Raw genomic sequence first — 22,028 nt, 5'->3', positions numbered from 1 at the left:
GTCGCTTGCTTGGTGTGAGAAATGTTGTTTGCTTTCGGAAGAAAGATGATGGATGTGTGGAGCACGGTGGTGAGAACTCTGTCAGTCCGTTGACACTTTCACAGGATGCGTGTGTTTTGTGGTTAGCGGTTGGAAGCGGTCGGTTCGGAAACATATTTGATTACAAGACAAACACAGTCCCTTCCCCGATTCCTAGCTCCGCGCGCCTAGCTTGTCGGTGGACGCCACTTTCTTGGTTGATTCTTCTCAAACCACACTTTTGCTTTAGCTCCTAGCGAACGAGTGTTTGGGTTGAACTTTTGCCTTCAAGCTACCACCTCCATCGTTGATCGTGGAACCAAGGAAAAAGGTTGACCGCACACCAAAAAGGTGATCAAACAGCGACAACTCGGGGTCGGGGGGGTGATGAGTCACGCAATTGAACGAACGTCTCGCAGGATGAGGCACTTGCCGAAGGATCGCGATGGCCGTAGAACAACGCAACGCACCCGTAGAATATTAATGCAGCGAGCGCCCATAAAGTTGTAATATGTTTTACGACGAAACGCTTCGTCGGAACGTCGTTCGTCGTTTGGGGGTTCTGGTCTGGCACAAAACGGGCACTTCGGGAGCAACCATTTCTCTTTTGTGCAACCTCCCTTCAGTATCTTTCCTCTTCCCCAGGGTGGGGGGGAGAGGGGGACTTCACGTCTGGACCCGGTCCAGATGACGTCCTCCATCGCGGCCGGGCAGAAGACGATGTGCTATGTGAATGCTCTCTAGTTTTCTTTTATCTCCCTTTTTAGCAACGATCGTTGCGTGACAAGTGTGAGTAAAACAAACGATAATGAAAACCGACGCAGACGTTTCGCCACCCCCACCAGGAGGTGGGAAATAAAAAAGGCATATGCTTTCTATTCATTGCTGCAATTGCTAGAAATGGCGTCTATTTGGTTGCGAAAAGTGTGTGGTTGCATCAGCAGCGAACGGAATGCATGTAGCTCGCCGGCGGTGAAGCATTGCAATGGCGAATGCATATGTAATTTACTTTACGTCGGACGCGTTCGACATCGGCAATAACATGCAATGACAATCAAAAAGAGTTGCTTCAATCAATTGCCGGCTTTTCCGGTCGCGGCCAGATCTCACGTTGTTTGTTAGAATGTTTACGAGAATGCCACCATCCGCCAACAATAATGTTCTCAAGGTCTGGCATGTCGATAAGCCTGGAGAGAATTTATTCAAAAAACCCTCTTTTACTCGGTTTATGCCAAAATATGAGAAATACATCAGCTTGTGGGAGGCTGCAGGGTCAAACATGGGATGCATGATGAACTTATACTAAACTACGAACAACTTAAGGTGCAACTCCAGCCCTACAGCGCGTTGGTAGATGCCCCAAGCCTTTATTGGTTGGTTTTAAATATGGATGGATCTACATAAGACCGAAATATGATACCTAACAGGTGGGTTACCCTTTCCTCTCCTCACCTCACCCCAAAAGGCCGTGGGAAGAGTGATCCTCCGACTAAACGAATAATCAATATTTATGAATTTTCTGGCCGATGACTGCATTTCGATTGGGTTAGTGTTCGGTTAATCAATGGACGAGGATCCAACCACGTGGGCGAATGATGTGTTCAAACGTCCGATCGAACTTTGAATACGCATATAAATCACACGCTTGTCGTGTACATTTTTTCACGGTTCCGTACCCTTTTTTTCAGAGAGACTCCGAAGAATACCCACCGTTGACGCGGTACAAACTAGAAAACTTTGGCACGCCGGAAGCAGTGAAGAAGTCGTACAACAATTTCCAACCCAAACCCACCCTGTCCGACAAGGCCCTCCTTCACATCCGGCAAATGGAGCGCGAGGGTAGCTGTCGGGTGCCAAAGCCGAAGCTCGTGCCGGCGCCCTACGAGCCAGATGTGATCTACTATCCGCAATGCACGATCCTGCATCGGTGTGACGATAGCACCGGGTGCTGTATGCACACGGAAACCTGCGTCCCGAAAACCACGGTCCAGGTCGAGCTGTACTTCACTGTGAGTACCCGATAAGTGTCCATTTCTTCGTCATTCGTTTCCTCATGCATTGCTTTGGTGCCATTGTTTTAGATGCGTCATATTAGGTCCGGTCGTCTCAACAACCAGCAGAAAGCAGTTGCCCGCATGATGACCAATCACACCGAGTGCCACTGCGTCCGGAATGGCACGGAGACGCCCGTCCGGAGAACGGCTGCGAATCAACCGGTCGCGGGTTTCGATTGGGATGCGATCGGAAGCACCGACACCGATGTACCCGTGTGCAACTGTCCGGACTTGTACAAACCGATCTTCGACAGCGACTCGAAGTGCTACTGCGACTGTGTGTCCGGTGCCAAGGACTGCATGCGGTTGAAGGAGGGGCATGAGCACTTTTCCTACCTTACACGAAAGTAGGTTTAAATGTCTTCAAACGGTTACAATCCTTCTAATCCCTTTCCCTTCTTCTTCTTCGTCGTCAAATGAAATGTCGTTTCGTTTCTTAACAGGAAAATTTCGCTTAACCAATTCCAAACTCCTTCCTGCGAGTACGGCACGTACAATCGCGACGAAGGAAGGTGCCCCACCAAAAGTGAACGAATTGATGCACACTTTTCCCGCTACCGGTGAAGAGTCTGTGCCATCCGCCACCACCAGAACCACCACGACGACGAAGACACCGACGACGACAACATGGATGACGAGAGAACATGCAAGGAGAGAAAGCTTGAACCCAACCAGATTGAAAATCGTTACCAAATCGACCTGTGCTAAATTATGTGTGGGTGCGCGTGTGCTACTCCTTCGAGCTATGCGCCATCCGAACCGAACCGAGTGTGTGGCTTTCCCTCTGGCCAGAATATACAGCAGCGCGCCAACATAACAAGTCCTCCCATACCGGGAAAGGCACGTGCCTCGAGCCCCAAAGGATGCGAGATGTTTGCCCGCGTTATTCGATTTCGTGTGCGTGTGTGTGCTGCCCGCTCGTTCGCTCTTGCCTTCTCGAAGCCATCGAAACCATCACTACCCTTCCACTCCTGCCATGCTTAGAATCCGAGAGGAAACATCACGTGTTTAGCCTTTAGTTTTAAGAGCCAGAAATTGCGAAATGGTCGCGCCACAAATGTAATCGACAATCTTCGAGTTTTGGTTTTCGCTTTCCGAGAAGCGAAGTCAACAAGATTTCGTACCATAAAGCGTGCATAGAAAATATATTTACGCGCAGCAATATAGTTGAGTTTTAAGGCTTAAAACGGCGTACAAAAGTAGTTTGTGTATATAGCGAGTGTATGCAGAGAGTGAAAGAGAGAGAAAGAGAGAGAGATAGTGAGGAAAAGATAAAATAATTATATTCACCTATATCATAACAGCACGTTGTTCGTTAGCTTACATCTGTTATCCCGCCACGGGATGGTTGTGTTTCCACCTGGCACACGACCTGGCGGCAGCTACGGTGCTCACGAACCGTGAAATTGTCTTACTTTTACACCTTCCCATATGCAACTCTATTTAACCGGACCACCAACCATTATCACGAGATCAATTAACGAGCTTACTGTAATGCCCTCCCCCCCCACTCCATTCGATCTAGGTTTCGTTTTGCCACTCCTCTTACGGTAGCTGATGGATGGACAGTAGGCATTTTAAAGTAGTTAAAAGAAACAAACAAAACATCTCTAAACTTTGCTCGGTTAAGTTTAAGCGAAATAGCAAACCGAGAAGCAAAGGAAGTTGGAAGAGGAAGAGAGAAAATGAGGGAAGAAAAACGAATCAAAGTTAGTACATCTAAGTTTGCTGCATAAATTATACGCTAAGGATAGATGCTAGTCACTTAAGATTGATAGTATTACTACGCTATGTTTTACCACTACTACTAAGGGAATAGGAATCTCGACTTGTTTGTTCGTTAAAAAAAAACACAAAAAAGAAACAAGTAACATGATGTCACAACTAAGTATGATATCGCTGCTAGGAGAGGGCACAAACAGGTGGAAGCAACAAGTTTGTTACTCGTACGCACACACCATGCTTGTACACACACACACATATACATGCATACATACATACACACAAACACAGAGGCACATAATACATGCGGTAGGAGAGAAATGCTTATTCCATAACTATTACCAGATTTACCAGATGTTTAATCACGACGATTGATCCGATACTTACAATAAAATAATTTTTAAATAAATGATTGGATCGCTCTCACAAATTGAAGCTTGCATTATCGTTGTTTCGTTGTGCGGGGGTTCGTTCCGTTACCCTTCCGTTAGCAAAAGGGCCGTATTGTACAGGATCCAACCATTAGCATCCTGTTGCTCACCAACAGCCAAAGGAATCGATAGAACGAACGATCCTTCATCACGTTGGGATCCCTTGAAAACCGGACAAAGATAGTGCTTCTCCTCGTCGACCCTTTCTTCTCTCGTCGTTGGTCGGAAGGCAATCGGTGGCATGGGGCAGATCGTTTCAAGGATATCCGGAATAGCGAGCGTTTGCTTCTCCCAATCCCAACTTCCGTTCTCCAGCGTCAGACCCCTCGCAATGAACCCTTCTTCAATCGGGATGCGTTCGAGTGGTTTCGGCATGGTAAATATCGTAAAACTCCACCCCACTGCCTCCAACGGAACGTGATGAAGGGTTGCATAATGCTGCAGATAGGAGAACGTGTAGAAAAAGAGCATGGAACCCCTCGCTGTTCTCCCTTTCCCCCCTCATCTTACCATCAAGACAGCGTTGAGAAATCGGGCCGGGTTCATAAAACGCCCCAACTCTATTTCGGCCGGAAGTTGGCCCGTTTCAGTCCAGCGTCGGAAGTACTGAACACGCTCCCGAAGCTGCATCGCCCAGCCTGCCAGTGACTCCCTCTTGCATCCCTCTTGCCAACCCGCGGGGACCGAGTCCCGTTGCAGGGCTTCGAAAAGCTCGCTCCAACGTCCGGTAGGGTCATGCAGCAGCGGTTCGTTCGTTGCTCCCGTAAGCGTCCTCAGGGCGCAGTTCGCATCGGAACGCACCCGCGCCAGAAGGGAGTTGAGGGCGCGCACCTCCGCCAGCATGGCGTCGGAGACGGGAGTGCGGGTGTTTGCACCGGCACCCACGATCCGGAGTGCACTCTCGAGGCTCAGGTAAACAGGAAGTGTCGATAGCAGGTCCGAGATTGCTTGCTTTGTCTGGGCAATCAAAGGGAACGAAAACGTGAGAGGAACGAAACATGGGCATGTTGTTTGTGGTGAAATGAAAGAAACATCCCAAACGTGTGGCCGTACGAAAGGAGGGAGCTGAGGGAAAGAACTACCAGCCTGCAGAGTTGTTTGCCCTTCACCTGTGTGTGCTCTAGAATAAAATGTTTCAATGTTAAAACTCCGGCCAGCCAGAGTTCCGACCAGTCATAACCGAAGGTAAATAGGAGTGGAAATATGAAACGAGACCTCACCGCACAAACGACGGACGCCCAAGGAACTGGAGATACTTACGCCTTCAGCATCCTGCTGCTGAGGATGGTGGACGAGTGGTAGCGGGTCTGCCACCCGGCCCAACATCTGCAGCATGTAGCCGGAGCGCGATGCTAAATATTTGATATTTGCATTCTCGTGCTGCCCGAAGACATCGATGCCGTCCCGCTCCGGCAGCTGGCTGGCGATGAAGTCCGCGTACGTCTGGAACGTTCCATCCCGGGGCAACCGGAACCAACCGCGGGAGGTAAGGGAACTGCTGCTCGGCGATGCCAGGAGCCGTGGATGAAAGAGTTCCTTCTTGTACACGTCGTAGATTCGCCGGTCCCAGCCGTGGTCGATTTGAGCTAATTGAAATCAATTGAACAAATTTCGATTTAGCCTCATGTGTTACCGCTCTCGCTCTCGTTCCAGGAACGAATCTCGCGACCGTCAGAAATGAAATCGTTAGGACTTGGGACATTTGCCAAGATCAATCGTTTCACCATGACATTGGCCATCGGAGCCAATGGTTCGGAGAAACAATGTGTCGCTAGAAATACCACATCGGGGGGGAATGTTGGATCAGTCTCCATAAGACAATTGTTATGCATTTTGCGGACGATTAATGGATGCACAATCAAACGGGGTTAAATAAGACTGCTACTTAGTATCCAAATTGAAACCTCTCTCTTCACCTCCACCAACTCGAATCCGAATTCCGTCACGTCCGAGAATAACGTTGTTGACGAACCGAAAAGAACCGCCGAAGACGAAACATTGATTTATCTCGGCACGGCATTTGATCTTTGATGTCATCAAGTGGGTTTGTCCCGTCGGTCGGAGTTCTTTTATGTTCATGCCGATGCAAACCCCTCTGTTGCCAAGGTCAAGGTTCCCGTGCGACAAGGACAAACGTCAAGAGCGGCCGAAATGAAGTTTTGTCAGTCGAACCGTAGGCCACGGGCAATCTTGAAGACAGTTGATGGACGGATTCGAGTGATCGATAAAGAGGTTATGAATTTTGAAAATTCAAATTCCATCTTCATGCCAACTGAAGATGGCAAGCGATGCTGGATGGATGACATCAGATCATTTGAAATGCTCGGTGGTCGACTGTTGTTGTTCTCCAGTAAATCCATCCCGATGGTGAGCCCCACCACAAAACCCCACCACTCCGCCACTCGTCACTCACCACCGTAGCAAATCTCAACGATGCCCTCGTGGATAAACTGCCAAGGTGTTGCATCGTGCTGTTGCTCTTCCATATCATCCGCCAGGCCAAGCCCACGAAAATCGTCCTCGATGCCGGCGTCGGCATTCACTCCCTTCTTCTTCTTCTTCTTTGGGTCGTTCACTTTCTCTACCAGCAGCTTCGCCAGGCCGTACGCCAGGAGACTTTCCGCGAGCTGCGAGAACGAAAGAATAACGTTAAACGTGACGGATGAAGAATTGACATTCTGCCTGTCTCGTAAGGACACCTACGCCGAAGTCGTTAGCCACAAAATGGACCGGTTCGAGCCAGCCAAGCTGTTGGAAGTTGTTTCGCTCCAGCAGTAGTCCGTGCAGGAAAGAAAATGAGAAAAGCAGCCTCTTGTAAGTTGTTTCGTTTTGCTTCAACGTCGTCGTGGTTTTTTTGAAACGCGCTTCTCCAAGTTCTGCATATAAACTTCCCATACAGTGCTTGATGCCCTGAGTTAAAAAAAAAACAAACAAACCTACCGTTAAAGTGCATGTTTCGAGAACGGATAAACTTCCTTACCCTTGGTTCCTCGTACGCTAGCTTGATGCAGCTTGCCAGGAACGAAACAGGCAACGCGGCATGCGGCTTCGAACCCAGCCAGAGTCGAAACTTGGAGTTGGCATTGACGTGCCGAAGGAACGCCACAATGCGGGGCAATTGCTTGAGGAACCGCTCGGAAAGATGACAATTACCGACGTATAACCATGACTCATCCGCAACGCAACGCTTCAAGGCGGTACTGAACGAATCCAGTCGACCCTCGGTCATGCTGATGTATTCAAAGCTTTCGCGTGCAGACGACGAATGGATGCTGCTCCTCAATCGTCCAATAGTGCGCTCCGGATTCGATGGACCTCGGAGAAGCAATAGGATGGGAGTCTGTGGGGAGGACTCTCGGAACGCCTCTTCTAGCGAACCCATGGCTGCTACGTTGACAAACTTTGCTCCCATATGGTGCCGTGTGAAGTCCACCATGCAACTTTCCACCCTATCCATCCTGAGGCAGCGCACGAGGAGGTACTTTTGGAATAGTTTCAAGTTCACCTCCCAGTTGGCGGGAAGTGGACTGTTTTCCGGCGAAGGCGTGAGATACCAGCGATGCCAATCTTCCGGCAGTTCCTCGAACGACTCCACGATCCCATGAAACCCCGGAAGTCGATCGAGATCGGACAGCTGGTCCCAGTGGGCTTCCGTTAGCCAGTCCCGGCACGGATTTTCCATCTGTTCCGAACGGTCAACCGAGCGTGAACCGTGCACTAGGAAGTTATACTCCCGAGCACTCATAGCTTCCTCGGCGAATAGCAGTCGGGTGCACAAGTGGAACCCGAACAGCTTCCGGTCATTTTCAAACAATCCGCGGGATACGTTCCTAAAACATGTACAGTGGAAATAAGTGGGAAATTGCAGCGGCTTGACATGTAACTCTCACCGAAAAACGTTGTAAGTATGATACTCGTCGATACGGCGCCTCCTCTCGGCGACCTGCTGCACACGGCCACTCTTTTCAAGCGATACCAAAAACAACGACTTGTACCATTCCAACGAGTACCGATAGAGCAGGTTGATCTGGCGCAGATCTCCCAGGACCATGAAGAGCAACGCGGCTCGAGCCGCACACGATCGATACACTTCGCGGGACGCTTCTATATCTCGACGTGTGGTTTCCGCGTGCTGTAAATTGGCGGAAACCGTTTCACCAGTGACCCGCGAGTTCTCCAGTACAAGATAAAGCTTCTCGTCTTCTAGCAGAGGTGTGTTGCTTTCGTTGAGAAGTTGTAGTATTTCCTCCTCTAAATCGGCAATCGTCTGTTTGTTGCGTACAATCGTTTGCTGAAGCGAATCTCTACGTTCCTCCAGCGAAGGATTCTCATATCCCACCAGTAGTCCTTAAAACCCCGAAATTAGATCCATTGACACTCACATCCGCGTAGAGCAAAACCCGCAACTCACCAAGCATTTTCATCTCCAGTCCTTCCGCTGCGAGCACAAAACTTAACTGATTCACACACTTCATGATGGAGGCAGGTATCGGAAGTGATTCGCGACTTATCAAATATACCAAGTGGCGCCTGCTTTGCCCTCCTTGACACTTTTCGCAACTCGAGCCGGCGGCTTCCTGCAGTGTGAAGACATCATCCAGTTCGAGCGCATTCCCACGGTTGACGTTTTCCACGACGAGCGGCACGTGTCGGTGAAATGTTTCCATCACCGTCGATTCACCGATTTCATCATCAAAGTCTACCAGCGTCATATCGGAGCCCAACTCCTGCAAAAGCCATCGCTGGGCCTCCTCCTGAGGATCGACTATCCAAGCCGTACGCGTGCTATGCATCAGAATTGTGGCATTTTCCGCGGAAAACTCATCCGGCGGTAGTCCATTCTCGTGCCAGCGGATAAGGACGGACGGTTCGTAGAAGAATGCCGTCAGAGAAAACGCTCGTGTGAAGGGCATCTCCAGCGTCTCCAGGTCGACTGACCATTGGGCAAGCATGGAGGCGCGTGTTTGCAGCTCGGCCGAACCGAGGTAGGTGAGAAACCCGGCTGCCAGCAGCGAATCGCCCAGCAACTTACAATAACTATCCTCCAGCCCGTCTCTGGTCGCTATCCAGCGGATTCGTTCACCGGCCAAATTGTCCACCAGGGTTCGAGCCCTCTCCAACTTCATGGCCATTTGGCGGGCGGTCTCTTCGAGTCGCTGTTTCTCCGCTATCTTCTCCTCGTACTCGGCCCGCAGGCGGGCCAACTTTTCCGATAGCTCCACCATCTTACGCTCGGCTGCTGCTAGTTCGTTCTGTTTCTCCAACAGCGACGCGTTGGCGTCTTCCATTTTACGGATTTTGGGACCGACGTACTTGTACACTTTTCCATAGTTTTCGATTGCCCGAACCCAAAGAATCAGCGATTTGGCCGCTCGGGAGACGGTGCCCACCTTATCCGGTTCCAGCTCCGGATTGCGCACATACGCTCCGATCGTTTTGAGCGTCCGCTCCGAGATGCCGTTCCGGTCGAAGCCCTTCAGCGTGTCGAGGAACTTTTGCTCACCCAACTGGCGCTTCGCCTCGGCCCAAGTCGGCTCCCGGCCCAGCAGAATCATTACCGCCTCCATCACCAGCTCCACCTTCGTCGGCGGTCGGCTGTACGACTTGATCTCGTTCATGTCCTTCTTGTTGAGCGAATCGAGTGCGGCCACGGCGGCGTTCAGCGCAGGCATCGCCCGCTCCAGGTCGGCTTCGGCCATCGCCGCCAGCTGCTTGCAGACCACCTCCTCGGCCCCGATCTTAACTCGCTTCAGTGACACCTCCTCCGTCTGCTCGTCCGCTTCGGCCGTTTGGAGCGCGATCTGCTCCAGAAACGCGTCCAGCTGCTGCTGGAAGAGGGCGATCTCTTGCTGGCGCCGCTCCAGCTCCTCCGACAGATCGGCCACCTTCACCGTCGCGTCCTCGATTCGCTCAATCCCGACACGGAACTTTCGGTGCAGCCCCTGCAGCTCGGTACGCTTCTCACGTAGAACTCTTCGAGTGCGAGGATAAATGGAAATTCAACTTTATCATCTCAACTCAATTTCAACCCCATCCTTCATTTTTTTCTGGAGATTGTGTGGGTTAATGTTTTCCCACCAATGTGCTACTGACCTTTCGAACGTATCGAGCAGCTCGAAATACCAACCGGAGGGTACAATTATGGGCACATTCGTCTCCGTTTGCACCGCATAATGTATGCGGAACAATAATTCATGCATCGCGACCCGCAATCGATCTTCGGTGCTTTGGATTAAACTTTCTCTGTTGCGTGTCTGCTGCGTGAAGGGAAAGGAACTCGAAAAGTGAGATGTTATTTGAGGGGCGCGAAACAAATGTACAATGTCTTAATTTCTCCAATCTGCTGACAGCTTGAAAGTGCAAACATTAGGGATGGCAAATGAGTTTCAAGGCTACGTTCCGATGCTCCGATGCATTTGACGTAACATTTGCGGCGCTGAAGAGAAAACATGCTTGCACGCCGAATAGTAATAATAAGGAAACATCTGGATACGATCACAACATGCACCGAACGGCCAGGGATTTCCCCCTTTTTCGAGCCGTGTCCGTCCGTCAACATGAGTTTGTTTGCTTAATTAGTTTCCTTTCGAACGGCAACCGTCGTTCTTCGTTCTTTGTTCTCCCGACCGGAGAGAAAGAAGTCAAACCACTGCAATGCAAATGCATGGATGCACACTACGCAAACGAACCGCATTTGTGCCAAGCCTCCAGCGACATGCTGCTTTGTTGGTGCATCGTTTTCGGCTCGCCGCACGCCTTTGAATCTTCAGCCAAGACGGACGTAAGAAAACAACCAAAACAAAAAAGCCCACAACGAGAACGAGTGAAGAACCAACAAATAAATGTTACCTTCTTGGCGGCACGGTCGCTACCGTCGGCTACCGGACCCTGGATGGGCACGTTCAGTGGGACGTTCCTGAGCAGGTACTTCCGGGAAATCTCCTGCAGCGATTTCTCCGGCCAATCGTGCATGCAGTCCACGGTGAGCTCGCGCCCCAACGACGGGTAACGTTGCAGAATAACTCTGCGGAAGGAGCAAAAACAAAAGTGACGCAAAGTAAGGGAAGAGAAAACGTGTCCGGCGAACAATGGCGAACTGTCTCGGGCAAGGTCAAGGAGTCGTTATGCGATGACTCAACGGCAAGTAACAAACCTGTATGCGGATAGCTCCAGTGGCACACAAAGAACCAGGTGAAAATTGGCCCTCACCCGGTCCCACTTCAGTGTACCCCCCGTGGCTGCCATCTCCCCGTCCTGAGTCCCTTTGGAGTCCCGTCCCGATTCGCCGCAGAACAGAACGCGCCACTCTTCGCCGGCCACCATCCCACTGAGGAGCTCCATCAAGCGTTCGTTCGGTTCGCAATTGTGTCCCACGTCATCAACGTTTATCATGACCAGAGTCGCCTGATGCTGGCACGCCTGAAACAGCTTCCAAAACGACTGCTCTATCACTTCCGGTTCATCTCGCGTCCGCACCACAATCCGCTTGAAGCCCATGGAGGGCGAAAGACGAGCCGCCAGTCGGCATACCACCGTCCGCCCGCTCCCCGGCCGACCCATCAGCAGCATTCCACGACCGGCGCGAATGGCGCGGAGCACCCTCGTGGCGTGTTTTACGGCTTCCTCATGGATGATGAGTTTCTTCGCAAGATCTCCTTCCGTTTCGCTCCACTTAGCCTCAGCATGAACACTACGCGCGGAAGGGCGGAAAGAAACGGGATTTTTAGAAAAAAAGAAAGGCTTCCACAAACGGGGGTTCTAATGGTTTTGAATTACATCAATTGATCCGCATCCCGGACGTCTTCGTACGGATTCTGGCCACTTGGGCCCTCGCCAAGAAGGTCGCTGAAGAGCGGGCTCTGATTGTTCGGGCACAAACCGTGCAACGTTACCTCGAAGTGGCCGGAAAGGGTTTCGTTTAGCAGCTCGTAAAATCGCCTCTGATCGGTCCGCTCCAGTTGGTCCAACGTCTCTCGGTAGCACTCGTGCACCCAGAGGCGCAACAGTGGCCCCTTTTCTTGCCATCCTCCGTCGCCACCAGCTCGCAGGCAAACGCAAAGCGATCTCACTATGGCGGAGATTGTCCGAAGCGAGAATTGGTATCGAAGACGAGCGGGTGTAGGTGGAAGGTGTCGGCCCAGGCGCCCAACAAAGTCCACCGTCGCGGGTCCCAGCAGTTCGAAGGCAGTCGATTTCGGCTTAACGTCCACCGGTGTTTCTCCCACGGCCGAACGGATCATACCTGCAAAGATTGTTCCCAGCTCGCCGTCGGACATCGAGGTCATGACCAGAAGGTGACATTTGTTGACCAAGCTCTGCAGGACCGAGGAGAACCCTGCGCCACAGGACTGCAGACGCATTGCGGCCACCATTTGACACTGTTCGAGGTGCACTCGGGTCGCACCTTCCCCCTCGTACCACTCGACTCGCTCGATCAATCCCCGCACAAACTCATCGACGGCGTACGGATTCGACTGCGAGCAGTGCAGATCGTCCACGAAACATACCAGCCGCTTGCGATCCTCCGGATAAAGCCGATCCTTCATGATCTTCATCGCGTGACATCGGAGACGGGAGCGCAACTGCAACGGTGAGGTTCGTTGCGTGAGTGCGATCCGCATCGAAGACCATTGCGTGGGATCCAGCGTGCGGAGGGTGACCTCCATAAGGGCGGTTTTACCCGTCGGCGCTACACCCGCCAGCAGCACCGTTCCTCCAGTTTTCATGAGGGCCAAGGTGAGAAACTCGTAGGCTATAGTATGCGGACTGAGGGAAAACTCAACATGGTTAAGAACAGGCTTTGACTGTCACATTCGGCGTTCGACATATTTAGCATACCTGCGATAATAGGTCCGATCAGTGAGCGACCCCTGCTGGTTAGTTTCCCACGACCGCCAGGCCCCCGTTAGGGGGTCTACGAACAGCTGGAAAACGTTCCCCTTCAGAGGGTAGCCAGCCTCCGGGTGTTGTTCACGCAGCAGCAGATCGAACCGTCCGCGACTGTCATCACCATCCAACGATCCTCCAACGGACCAAACGGTGCAGAAAAAGAACAGTTTCACCATCGCCTCGGGCAAGGTCTCCGCCGGAACCTCCTCCCCCGGGTCAACGCTTAACGACGCAAACAGAGCATCCCAAAGATGGCAGAACGTTCGCGCCATGGTCACGTCGGTTACGATCACCAGGGACTGGCATTCCCGGCGTCGCACAGACAGTATATTGCTGAAGTATTTGCCCGCCAGCTCACGCACGCATTCCCGTTCGAACGGTTGCTTCCGCCGTAGCCAACCCTCGATCACATCCTCCCACCGAAGGTCACCGGGAGCGATGTGGAGCAGCGTGAAACGTGACACCGCCGAGGGTGTCATGGTTTCCAGCGGTCCGACGCATTCGACCATCACTTTCACGTCCCCAAGCGCCCGTGACGTATGGTTTTCGTCCCGCACCACCGGCCGCACAAAGTCACGTCCCATATAATCGCCCTCGGCCAACCGGGCGACACACTCGACCCATTCCCCCTCCGGAACGCTATCCAATATCAAACACTTTCCACCGACGGCCGGGGGACTACTCGGGGGGCCTTGAAGACAGGCCGCGATAATGCAATCCAGCAGCCGGCGGTCGAACGCCTTCGGATGGGTGGATTTTCGCAGCACATTCGGGATCAGTCGATGGACTTCAAACTCCGTACTCATCAGAGCTAGGGCGAGTTTCGTGGTGGTACTTTTCCCCACAGCGGGTCCGCCCATGACGAGTGTCGGCCTTTGACCGAACGCAATTGATCGATGAAGCTGTAATACTTTCTCCGCCATCTGTTCCGATATCTACAAACAATAGAAACAGCAACAAAATTGTGCTCCAGCTGTATGCAAATTTCAACAAACATAACATGAAGTTTATAAAAGAAATTTGTACTTACGTTAAGGTTCATTTGAACCGCTTTCTCATGCAAATCCGTCAACCCGATAAGAACGTCATCTTCAACGCCCGGTGCATCAAATTTTCCAAATGCAATCGACAAACATTCTCGACAGTTGATCGTTGCAGACTCAGAGAGGTTACTTCTATAAGCATGCTGTGAAATGAACACGGTAGTTTTCCGTTGATTGTGGAGTAGATAAAATGTCTCCCAAACATGAAAAGCTCACCATGAAAGCTCTAGCGAACGTTTGCTTTTCGATTTCCACGTCGTGTGGGGAAGAATTTTCCCAGCACGAAACATATTCAAAAACGTGCCGCAATTTGCGAAGCGAAAACAGGCCACTTTCGGTAAGTTCAGGCTCGCGGAATTTCATCTGCTCCAGAAAGAGTCCGGTCAGTTTAGCGATCCGCACGCAATGCTCGAAGTTCGCCAACCAGAGCCAACATTCCAGGATCTTCAGCCGATCGGCGGGCGTGAAAATGACCGGTCGAAAGGCCGTACGATCGAGCGTTTCGGTGACCGTTCGGATCGGAACACAGCGAGCGGTGAGCATGAACAGTTGAAACTTTCCCGCCCGGCTTCGGTGGTCTCCATCCCCAACGTTCGCCGTCGGAACCTTTCGCCGGACGCCGTCGACAATCTGCGTTAGGGTGGCGGAAGACAAGCATTCTAGTCCGCGGAAGGCCAGCCAGCCTCCGATGTGTTTCATGCCGGCAATCAACCGCAGCAACGCTTCCGCTTGAACTCCTCCGTTCTCTTCCGCGTGACAGTCCAGGGTCAGGAGGAAAACACCGACAGATTGAGCCAAACTTTGTAGCAGCACTCGTCGTCCGCAGCTCGCCCCGGACGTGCCCAGGAGCGTTGGTAGTTGTCCGGCCCGGATGGCACACATCGTTGCCAGCCGTGCTTTTTCGCTGGCGGGAGTCAGCAGCATCGGTTCGGTCGATCGCTTACATTCGTAGCCATACGCAAGGCGGACATCCAGCAACTGCACGGTGCAACGGCGCGATGTCGGATGCAAGTGGGAATGCAGCTGCGAAACCCACTCGAAGGACTCCAGCCCGTGGAGCTCCGGACGCCGGCAGAGGCGGCCGATCAGATCGCGTGCGTTCAGCTCGATGATCAACAAATCGTACAGCTTCTTTCGTTGCCACCGATCGGCCGTTTCGCTCCGAGACGAGGCCGTCAATTCTTCCAACAACTGACAAAAATGATGGAGGCGAAATTGAGATTGAGGTAACACAACGGAGCGATAGAAGGGGGTAACAAATTGTTACAGAGACAAGAAAGTTTAGGGGAGCTTCAGGTACTTAAAAGTATCAAACATTTTGTCCATTTTATACTGACTTGAAGATTCAGGTTCAAGTTTTCAAAGAAGCTCTTAATGCATCTGTTTTATACAATTTCGTTCCATAATAGCCCCACACTCCCCTACATACCTTAGCGTGCAATGAACGCAGCATTTTGAGCGGTTTCTTCGAGCCGACCAGACTGCATTGCACCAGGGTATTCCTGGTATGCAGCGTGTGCTGCAGCTCGGCACTCTTCAGACACAGCTGCAACGGCCAGCTGCGCAGCCACCCGGACTCCACCCGTCGGAAGTACCCCCCGCGCAGGGCGGCGTGGCATTTGCACAATAAATCTTGCAACGCGTCGCGAATCCCGCGCTCCACTTGATTCATCGTTTCGTCGATCGGCGAGGGGTTTTTCGGCCGGGCGGAAGGCAACGGGGCACCGAACGGAATGTACTCTTCGTCGCCCGTGTACACCCCGCAGATGAGGTCGCCCTGGGAACCGACGTGGAAGCGGCTCACATTCTCAAACAGAACGGCCAACGATGCTTCCAGCTGCGAATGGTTCGTCGGTTGAGACATGAGAGCGATAAGCTGACGGTCCGAAAGGAGATGGAACCGCGGAAAACTGTGCCGCCTCCTTTCTAACACGACCCGTAACCCGTCCGCCTGCTGGTTGATGCGCTTCCGGATAGACTCCAGCTCCACGAGGTACTCCTGTCCCACCGCGCAAATGTCTTCCACGAGCCGAGCCGACGACAAATGGCGCATTAGCTCACACCACTGCGCGAAACAACTGCGAAAACCTTCCCTAAAGTCATCCATCTCCGTCGACAGGCCTTCTCCAACGCCGCTTGCCCGATACAGCTCGAACAGGGTTCGACATTCCATCTGCATCTGCGTCAACACTTCCAGTATCTCCTGCAGAATGCCTATCGTGTGTTCCCAGTAGTCCACAAGTGGCTGGAAGGGAAGACGATGGGGCGAACTTCTCAGGCGATTTATGATCCCGATGCTGTCCTCGAGGGTTTCGAAGCAGAGCCGAGAGTTCAAGAGCTCGGGGAAGCTGTCAACGTTAGGGGGAATTCGGATATTCAACGCGATTGCACGCACGCGCCCTGCGATTCCTTCAAGCTCCAACTCCACCTCGTGCTCCATACGAGCGGCTTTACACAAGGCCATCAGCTCCCTTTCGTGTCGGTAGAGTCCCATTTTGCTGATGGCTAGGAAGCTACTGTTTGCCGACAGTTCATCGGATGAGCCACTGGTGAAATAATAACCACTCGGTGTTTTTAAAAAGAGAACAAAGTGGAGGACGAGTTCACTTACCATTCTGCAATCCGCCTCACCCATTCCCAATGACGATCCTGCAGGAAAGAGCTACGCATCCCACACACGATCGTCACTGTTACGGAAAACTGTGCAATTTCTTCCCCCAACCGATCGAACACTTCGAAGGAATCAGCCTCGAGGAAGCGTTGTGACATTTTTTCGTATGCTTCTCGAAGGTACGAGGATGTCGACTGTAGCTCCAATTCATCTACGGTACGATAGTTTTCGGACATAACACGAACCTCCGTGGAGCGCCACTCATCCACGAGGAGCCACACAAGACGCAGGTTTTCCAACGTACAGCGGATTTCCCGAAGCGCCTAGAAGTATTGCAGTGTCGTTTCATAGAACGTGGATGATTGAACAATGTTGTATTTATTCATCGGAATTATTGTAACTTTCATTAAAATGCAATCCTTTACCACGAAGCTCGTAGATTTCCACGTAATGCGAATTCATAGAACTTACATCGCAAGAAGATGTTAATTTGATATGAATTGGGAACTATGGCGCAATTACTGCATACGAATGAAATCATTTAATTTCTACTGAAAGAAGGCAGGCATCATCATCTGCAGGGTTATAGACTAATAAAAGACGGTAGACGGGGTTACCCGGTGGTTGAATTTCCACGAGTTGTTAAATTTAGAAGACAGCTTAACGGTGCCGTCTAGTCGGAATGGTCCAACTTGACTCACATCAGTACTAGAAATGAAACCTCAACTTTCGACGAAGCGTAGGTTAAGGACATGCTTGGCAGCCGCCATTAGACTGTAGCCAAGCAAAAACCTCTCGCAATCGACGCAATCAATCTATTTCTATCTTTGTTATGTTTACCACCCATGCCCGAACGATGCACAGAATACGATTCGCCGTATTCGTTCGATCGATCGTGTGCCGGCCAAAGGGCGTCAAAGGGAGATCCCCGACGTTCCGTTTCACTTCGAAACGATTGCACATTGTAGCTCCAACAAAACAAAAACTATACCCCACAGACTGTGAGAAAGGAGAAGTAAAATGGTAGCGAGCATAACTTGCAGGGAGGAAAGACTTACGGGTAAAGGAACGTAACGGACTCCGAGCAAAAGCATTCGTTCTGCGATCTCCTGCTCGCGTCGTTCTAGCACTTCCAATTGCATCATTAAACGGTCAATTGCTTCGAACGCCTCGCCGGGGCTTCTTCTAAACGACCACCAGTCAAGTGGAGAAAAGGAGAAAAAGAGATATAAACAACGTTTGCCGAAGACATAATATGATCATTAGAAAGGGTTTTGCAAGGTGCATTGTTTCCTTTCCAACAGAATGCAGCACAAATGCTTCAAAACAGTGGGCTACCGTCATCTCTCGGTTCCCAACCCAATCTCTCCTCCCTAACAAACAGCATCGTCTTACGAATCGTCCGATGTTTGCATCTCTTCCCGCAGCATCTTCAGCATCTCGAGCGCGTCCACCTTCAGAGCGTCGGCTGCGCCTGTCATGGAGAGCTTGAACTGGTCCTGGTAGTTGTCGATCTGCTCTCGTATTTCCTTCATGTCCGCCAAATACTGGGCCCAGATGGAGCCAATGTTGTGCCGCAGCTCGTACGCTTCCGGTAGCAGATCGACGACGTACTTTTCCAGCACAACGAAGTACTTCAGGATGACGGCGATCTCTTGCTCCTTCCCTGGTAGCTCTTCGAAGCAAGCCTGATAGCGTTCCTCCAGCCTTTTCAGTTCGTGCACCTCCTTCGGCTCATGTCGCAGATCTTCGACGTTTCGTTTCAACACATTATTAAACTCTGCGAGAGTATATATGGAAATCGAAGCTTAGCAATATATGGGAATCTCATTAGGAGACTTTAGACTTACCGATAATTTTACCATAGGCGACACACTTCAGGTATTCAATGTACTTGGTCTGCCACTCTCCGATGTGGCTCGTTAGGGCGTATTTCAGCTTGAGCGCATCGATTTCCACACTCCGGCAAACGATACAGTCCGACTGGGTCGACAGCTGGTTCTGGAGCTCCTCGAATTTCTCGATGTTCTTCTGGAAGGCGTCGGAAGTCATGGCGGACAGCCGGAATCGCTCGATAAATACTGCCTTGTCAACGCACCAGAACGGTCTGAACACATTCCACTTGGCTTGGTAGGTTCGCAGTAGGCGGACGGTATCGTCGATTGTTTCACCGATCGACCCACTGATCGCTATATAGTCGGGATGTTCGAGAAGTTGCAAATAGAAGCTACGCTCCTCACTTTCCAACTGATACCGTCTGCTCATACTCGGCACGGGCTTAATTGTAAGGCAGACTTCCTCAACGAGTCGCCTCAGTGTCTGCTCCACGGCGTCCACCGATGGTTCGTACACCGCGCCATCCTTTTTCAGCAGGATCTCGATCAGCAGGATTGGAGTGGAATGTATGTTCTCCAAAGCCATTCGAACGTCCCGGAGTGTGTTCAATGTGCAAGTGAAGATGGCCGCCTTTAGCAGCTTGTCGATCTTGTGTAAATATTGCTCCCAGCTAGCGGCCATTTTCCGAACATTCGATCCGAGACTGTCGTAGATGGTGAATATGTTCTGGCTAATCTCGGTCAGCACCTCCAGGAACTCGGTGAAGACCGCTTTCTTCTGCTCGTTGACGCTTGCCATCAGTTGCGCCATACTGACAGCATGGGGTTGTTCCAACCGAACGAACACCATCCCATACATACGCTCCACTAACGCCGCGATTTTATGGTTTTCACGCTTGTACAGCTCTATCAGATCCAGCAACTCACGAACGTTGACCACGTATCCTTCGATAAACTCGGTTAAATCTTCCTCCCAGGTAAGCTTACTTCTCATCGGTTCCAGCTTACGCTCCGTCTGCTGAATCATCGGTTTGAAGAAAAGCCGCTCCTTGTCGGAAATGGACGAAACTACGCCGTTGAAGTAAAGCACCAACCGCAGCACGTTGTCGAACGTGAGGCGCGTGTTTTCGTGCTTCTCCAAGTCGAGACTCATCGGCAGCGAAACCCCCAAAGTCTTGAAATAGTGTGCCTCGTCGAATAGAACCAACAGGCGCCGCTCGATGTTCACTTCAAAGAGCCCCGGCCTTAGGTTGCTCCGGCAGATCAGATTCCGTTGATACCACGACGCCATATCGGAAGTGATCGATTTGCTCCACGAATCGCTGAGTCCCTTCAGTGCCGCTTTCACCTGCTTTTCGCACGCCTCATACAATGCCAACACTTCATCTTGCTGAGGATAATCCGGAAAGAAGCGACAATCTACGACCAACTTCCGATGGTGCGTCAGATGGTCGAAGCGCATTTTCAGCACCGCATAACGGCCGGCGTGGGGAGGAAGAAGTGCGGGATACTGTGAGATTCCCGCCGAGATGTCCTTCGACAGTTGCATAATCTCCTCATTGAGTATTCCCCAAACTTCTCCAATTTTGCGCATAAAACTCTCACGAATGTTTTCCCGCTGGTAAAAGTTAAGCAGTGTCACGAGCACGTTCAGTTTTTCCTCCAAATTCTCCGACATCATGAACACGTTAGAGAGCAGATTCTCCATGATATCGTCCAGGCTCTTGAGCATCTCGCGGAACTCGCCAATGTGCCGATACCAGTCTTTGTTGTTGATGTCCAATATCGTCCCCCCGACCGACTCGATCGTCTCAAGCGCACCGTGGAAAATCTTCTCGACTTGGTCGCACCGCCGTTCAAACTCTTCGGCGCCATTGCAGAAAAACCGATACGAGGTGTATGCCGTGCTTTCAGCGTACTTCCCGAAAATAAGCATCGCATCACAAATCTCTAGAATGTCGTTCAGACGCTGCAGGAACGCGTTGATGCGATTAAAGATTGCGGCATAGTCCAAGTTCCACGGAAACTCCCCCTTGAAGTGCTCCAGCATCTCCTCGTAGATGATTTTATAGGACTCGCAGCAGTTTATTTTCATCCGGCACACTTCAATGCCGTATCGTGGCGCACCAGCAAGAATTCGGCCGACGTCAATGCCCCTCATGCAACACGCCACGATTTCGTTGCTCAGATAAAGGAACAGCTTGGTGATACTCTCGTCCCGATTGAGGTGACTTGAGTCCGTCCCTATAAAGCGAATGATGTGCATGACGTAAATGAGCTGCGAACAAAAATCGTCCGCCGTTTCCAGCGTGCCAATAGCGAAGCAGGGATCAACCAGAAGTTTCAGAAAGGGTATATTCGACTCCGCTATTTCGATCCCACGATCCAGGTCCGTCAAGACATCCTTCAGGTGTTTGATGTATAATGATTGGGCTAGCTCGAGGATGCGCACGATATGCTGCACGTTAGGGCCCTTGTACTGCAGCCGTATGGCGGACAGAACTTCGTCTGCAGAAAACGAGACAAGAACATATTGAATTGAAGATACACGACACGCCGGAAAAACCAGGATACTTACGTCGATAAAGCCAAAAGCTGTATTCATCCGAAGGACACACCAAATCGTCTGGCACGAAATGCTGCGTATCGGCAAGCGTAGCCCGAATCTGGCCGGTCCAATCGATGACCACGGCTTCGAGCCGCTTGATCATGGACCGGTTCAGCACAACCTCCTGCACCTCCATATCGCTTCCTTCGCGGGGCACATACAGCAATGTAAATCCCGACAGCTTGTAATGCAATTCGGTCAAGTAGGTCATGAACGCGTTAAAACCATTGATCACGTTTGCCTTCACGTTTTCCGACCAATCCACGTTGGCCAGTATCATCGGGCCGTACACTTGCTCGAGAAGCACCAGCAGCGATCCCTCGATGTCCCCGTGAAGCGTCCCGAACAGGATGTCGTCGTGAAAACGATCCAGCGCGCTGAACAACTGTTCCTCCTCGCGCATGAAGTACATCAGATCGTTGATAGGACACAGCGGAAAAGCGAGCGACGCTGTCAGTCGATTTCCGTCGTAAAAGATGAACAGCAGCGGATTGTTGGCGTCCGCCAACCAGAGTTTGATCACTTCAGCGGCCTCCTCGTTGAAGTCTTCATCGTCATAGTCGAAGAGAATGATCATCCCTCGAATAAATCCAACCAACGTTTCCAGATCTTCCTCCGAGTACGCGGGCTTGTCCGCTTCCTCTACCGTTTCAACAACTTCTTCCACAACCTTCTTCCCTGCATCATGAACGAATAATCAATCAAACATAGTAATAATCAAAACTAATTAAAATCATACCTTCGTCACTGGAATCAGTGAGGCTGGAAATTTCACTCAAATCTCCATCCGCATGAACACTAGCCATCTTTTTCTACA

At 51.3% G+C, this 22,028-nt stretch overlaps 1 protein-coding gene across 1 annotated transcript; it reads right to left on the bottom strand.

Moving 5' to 3' along the window:
- Positions 1–4,270: 4,270 nt before the first annotated feature.
- On the bottom strand, positions 4,271–22,017 carry LOC131267358 (dynein axonemal heavy chain 2-like). The gene is made up of 22 exons (XM_058270219.1): positions 21,951–22,017; positions 21,182–21,889; positions 18,619–21,111; positions 18,164–18,548; positions 17,827–17,950; positions 16,769–17,091; positions 15,587–16,703; positions 14,374–15,348; positions 14,145–14,300; positions 13,064–14,049; positions 12,002–12,991; positions 11,379–11,915; positions 11,075–11,249; positions 10,319–10,479; positions 8,637–10,198; positions 8,116–8,572; positions 7,206–8,055; positions 6,929–7,135; positions 6,639–6,852; positions 5,486–5,811; positions 4,736–5,182; positions 4,271–4,663 (listed from the first exon to the last, which is right to left on the bottom strand). The coding sequence occupies exons 1-22, from the start codon at positions 22,015–22,017 to the stop codon at positions 4,271–4,273; spliced, it is 13,653 nt and encodes a 4,550-aa protein (XP_058126202.1).
- Between the last annotated feature and the right edge of the window lie 11 nt (positions 22,018–22,028).

The sequence above is a fragment of the Anopheles coustani genome, chromosome 2 (genome assembly GCF_943734705.1).
Source record: "Anopheles coustani chromosome 2, idAnoCousDA_361_x.2, whole genome shotgun sequence".
In the NCBI taxonomy this organism is placed as follows: Eukaryota; Metazoa; Arthropoda; class Insecta; order Diptera; family Culicidae; genus Anopheles; species Anopheles coustani.
Note: the sequence above shows the minus strand (reverse complement) of the source record. Positions and strands in the feature narration are given on the sequence as shown.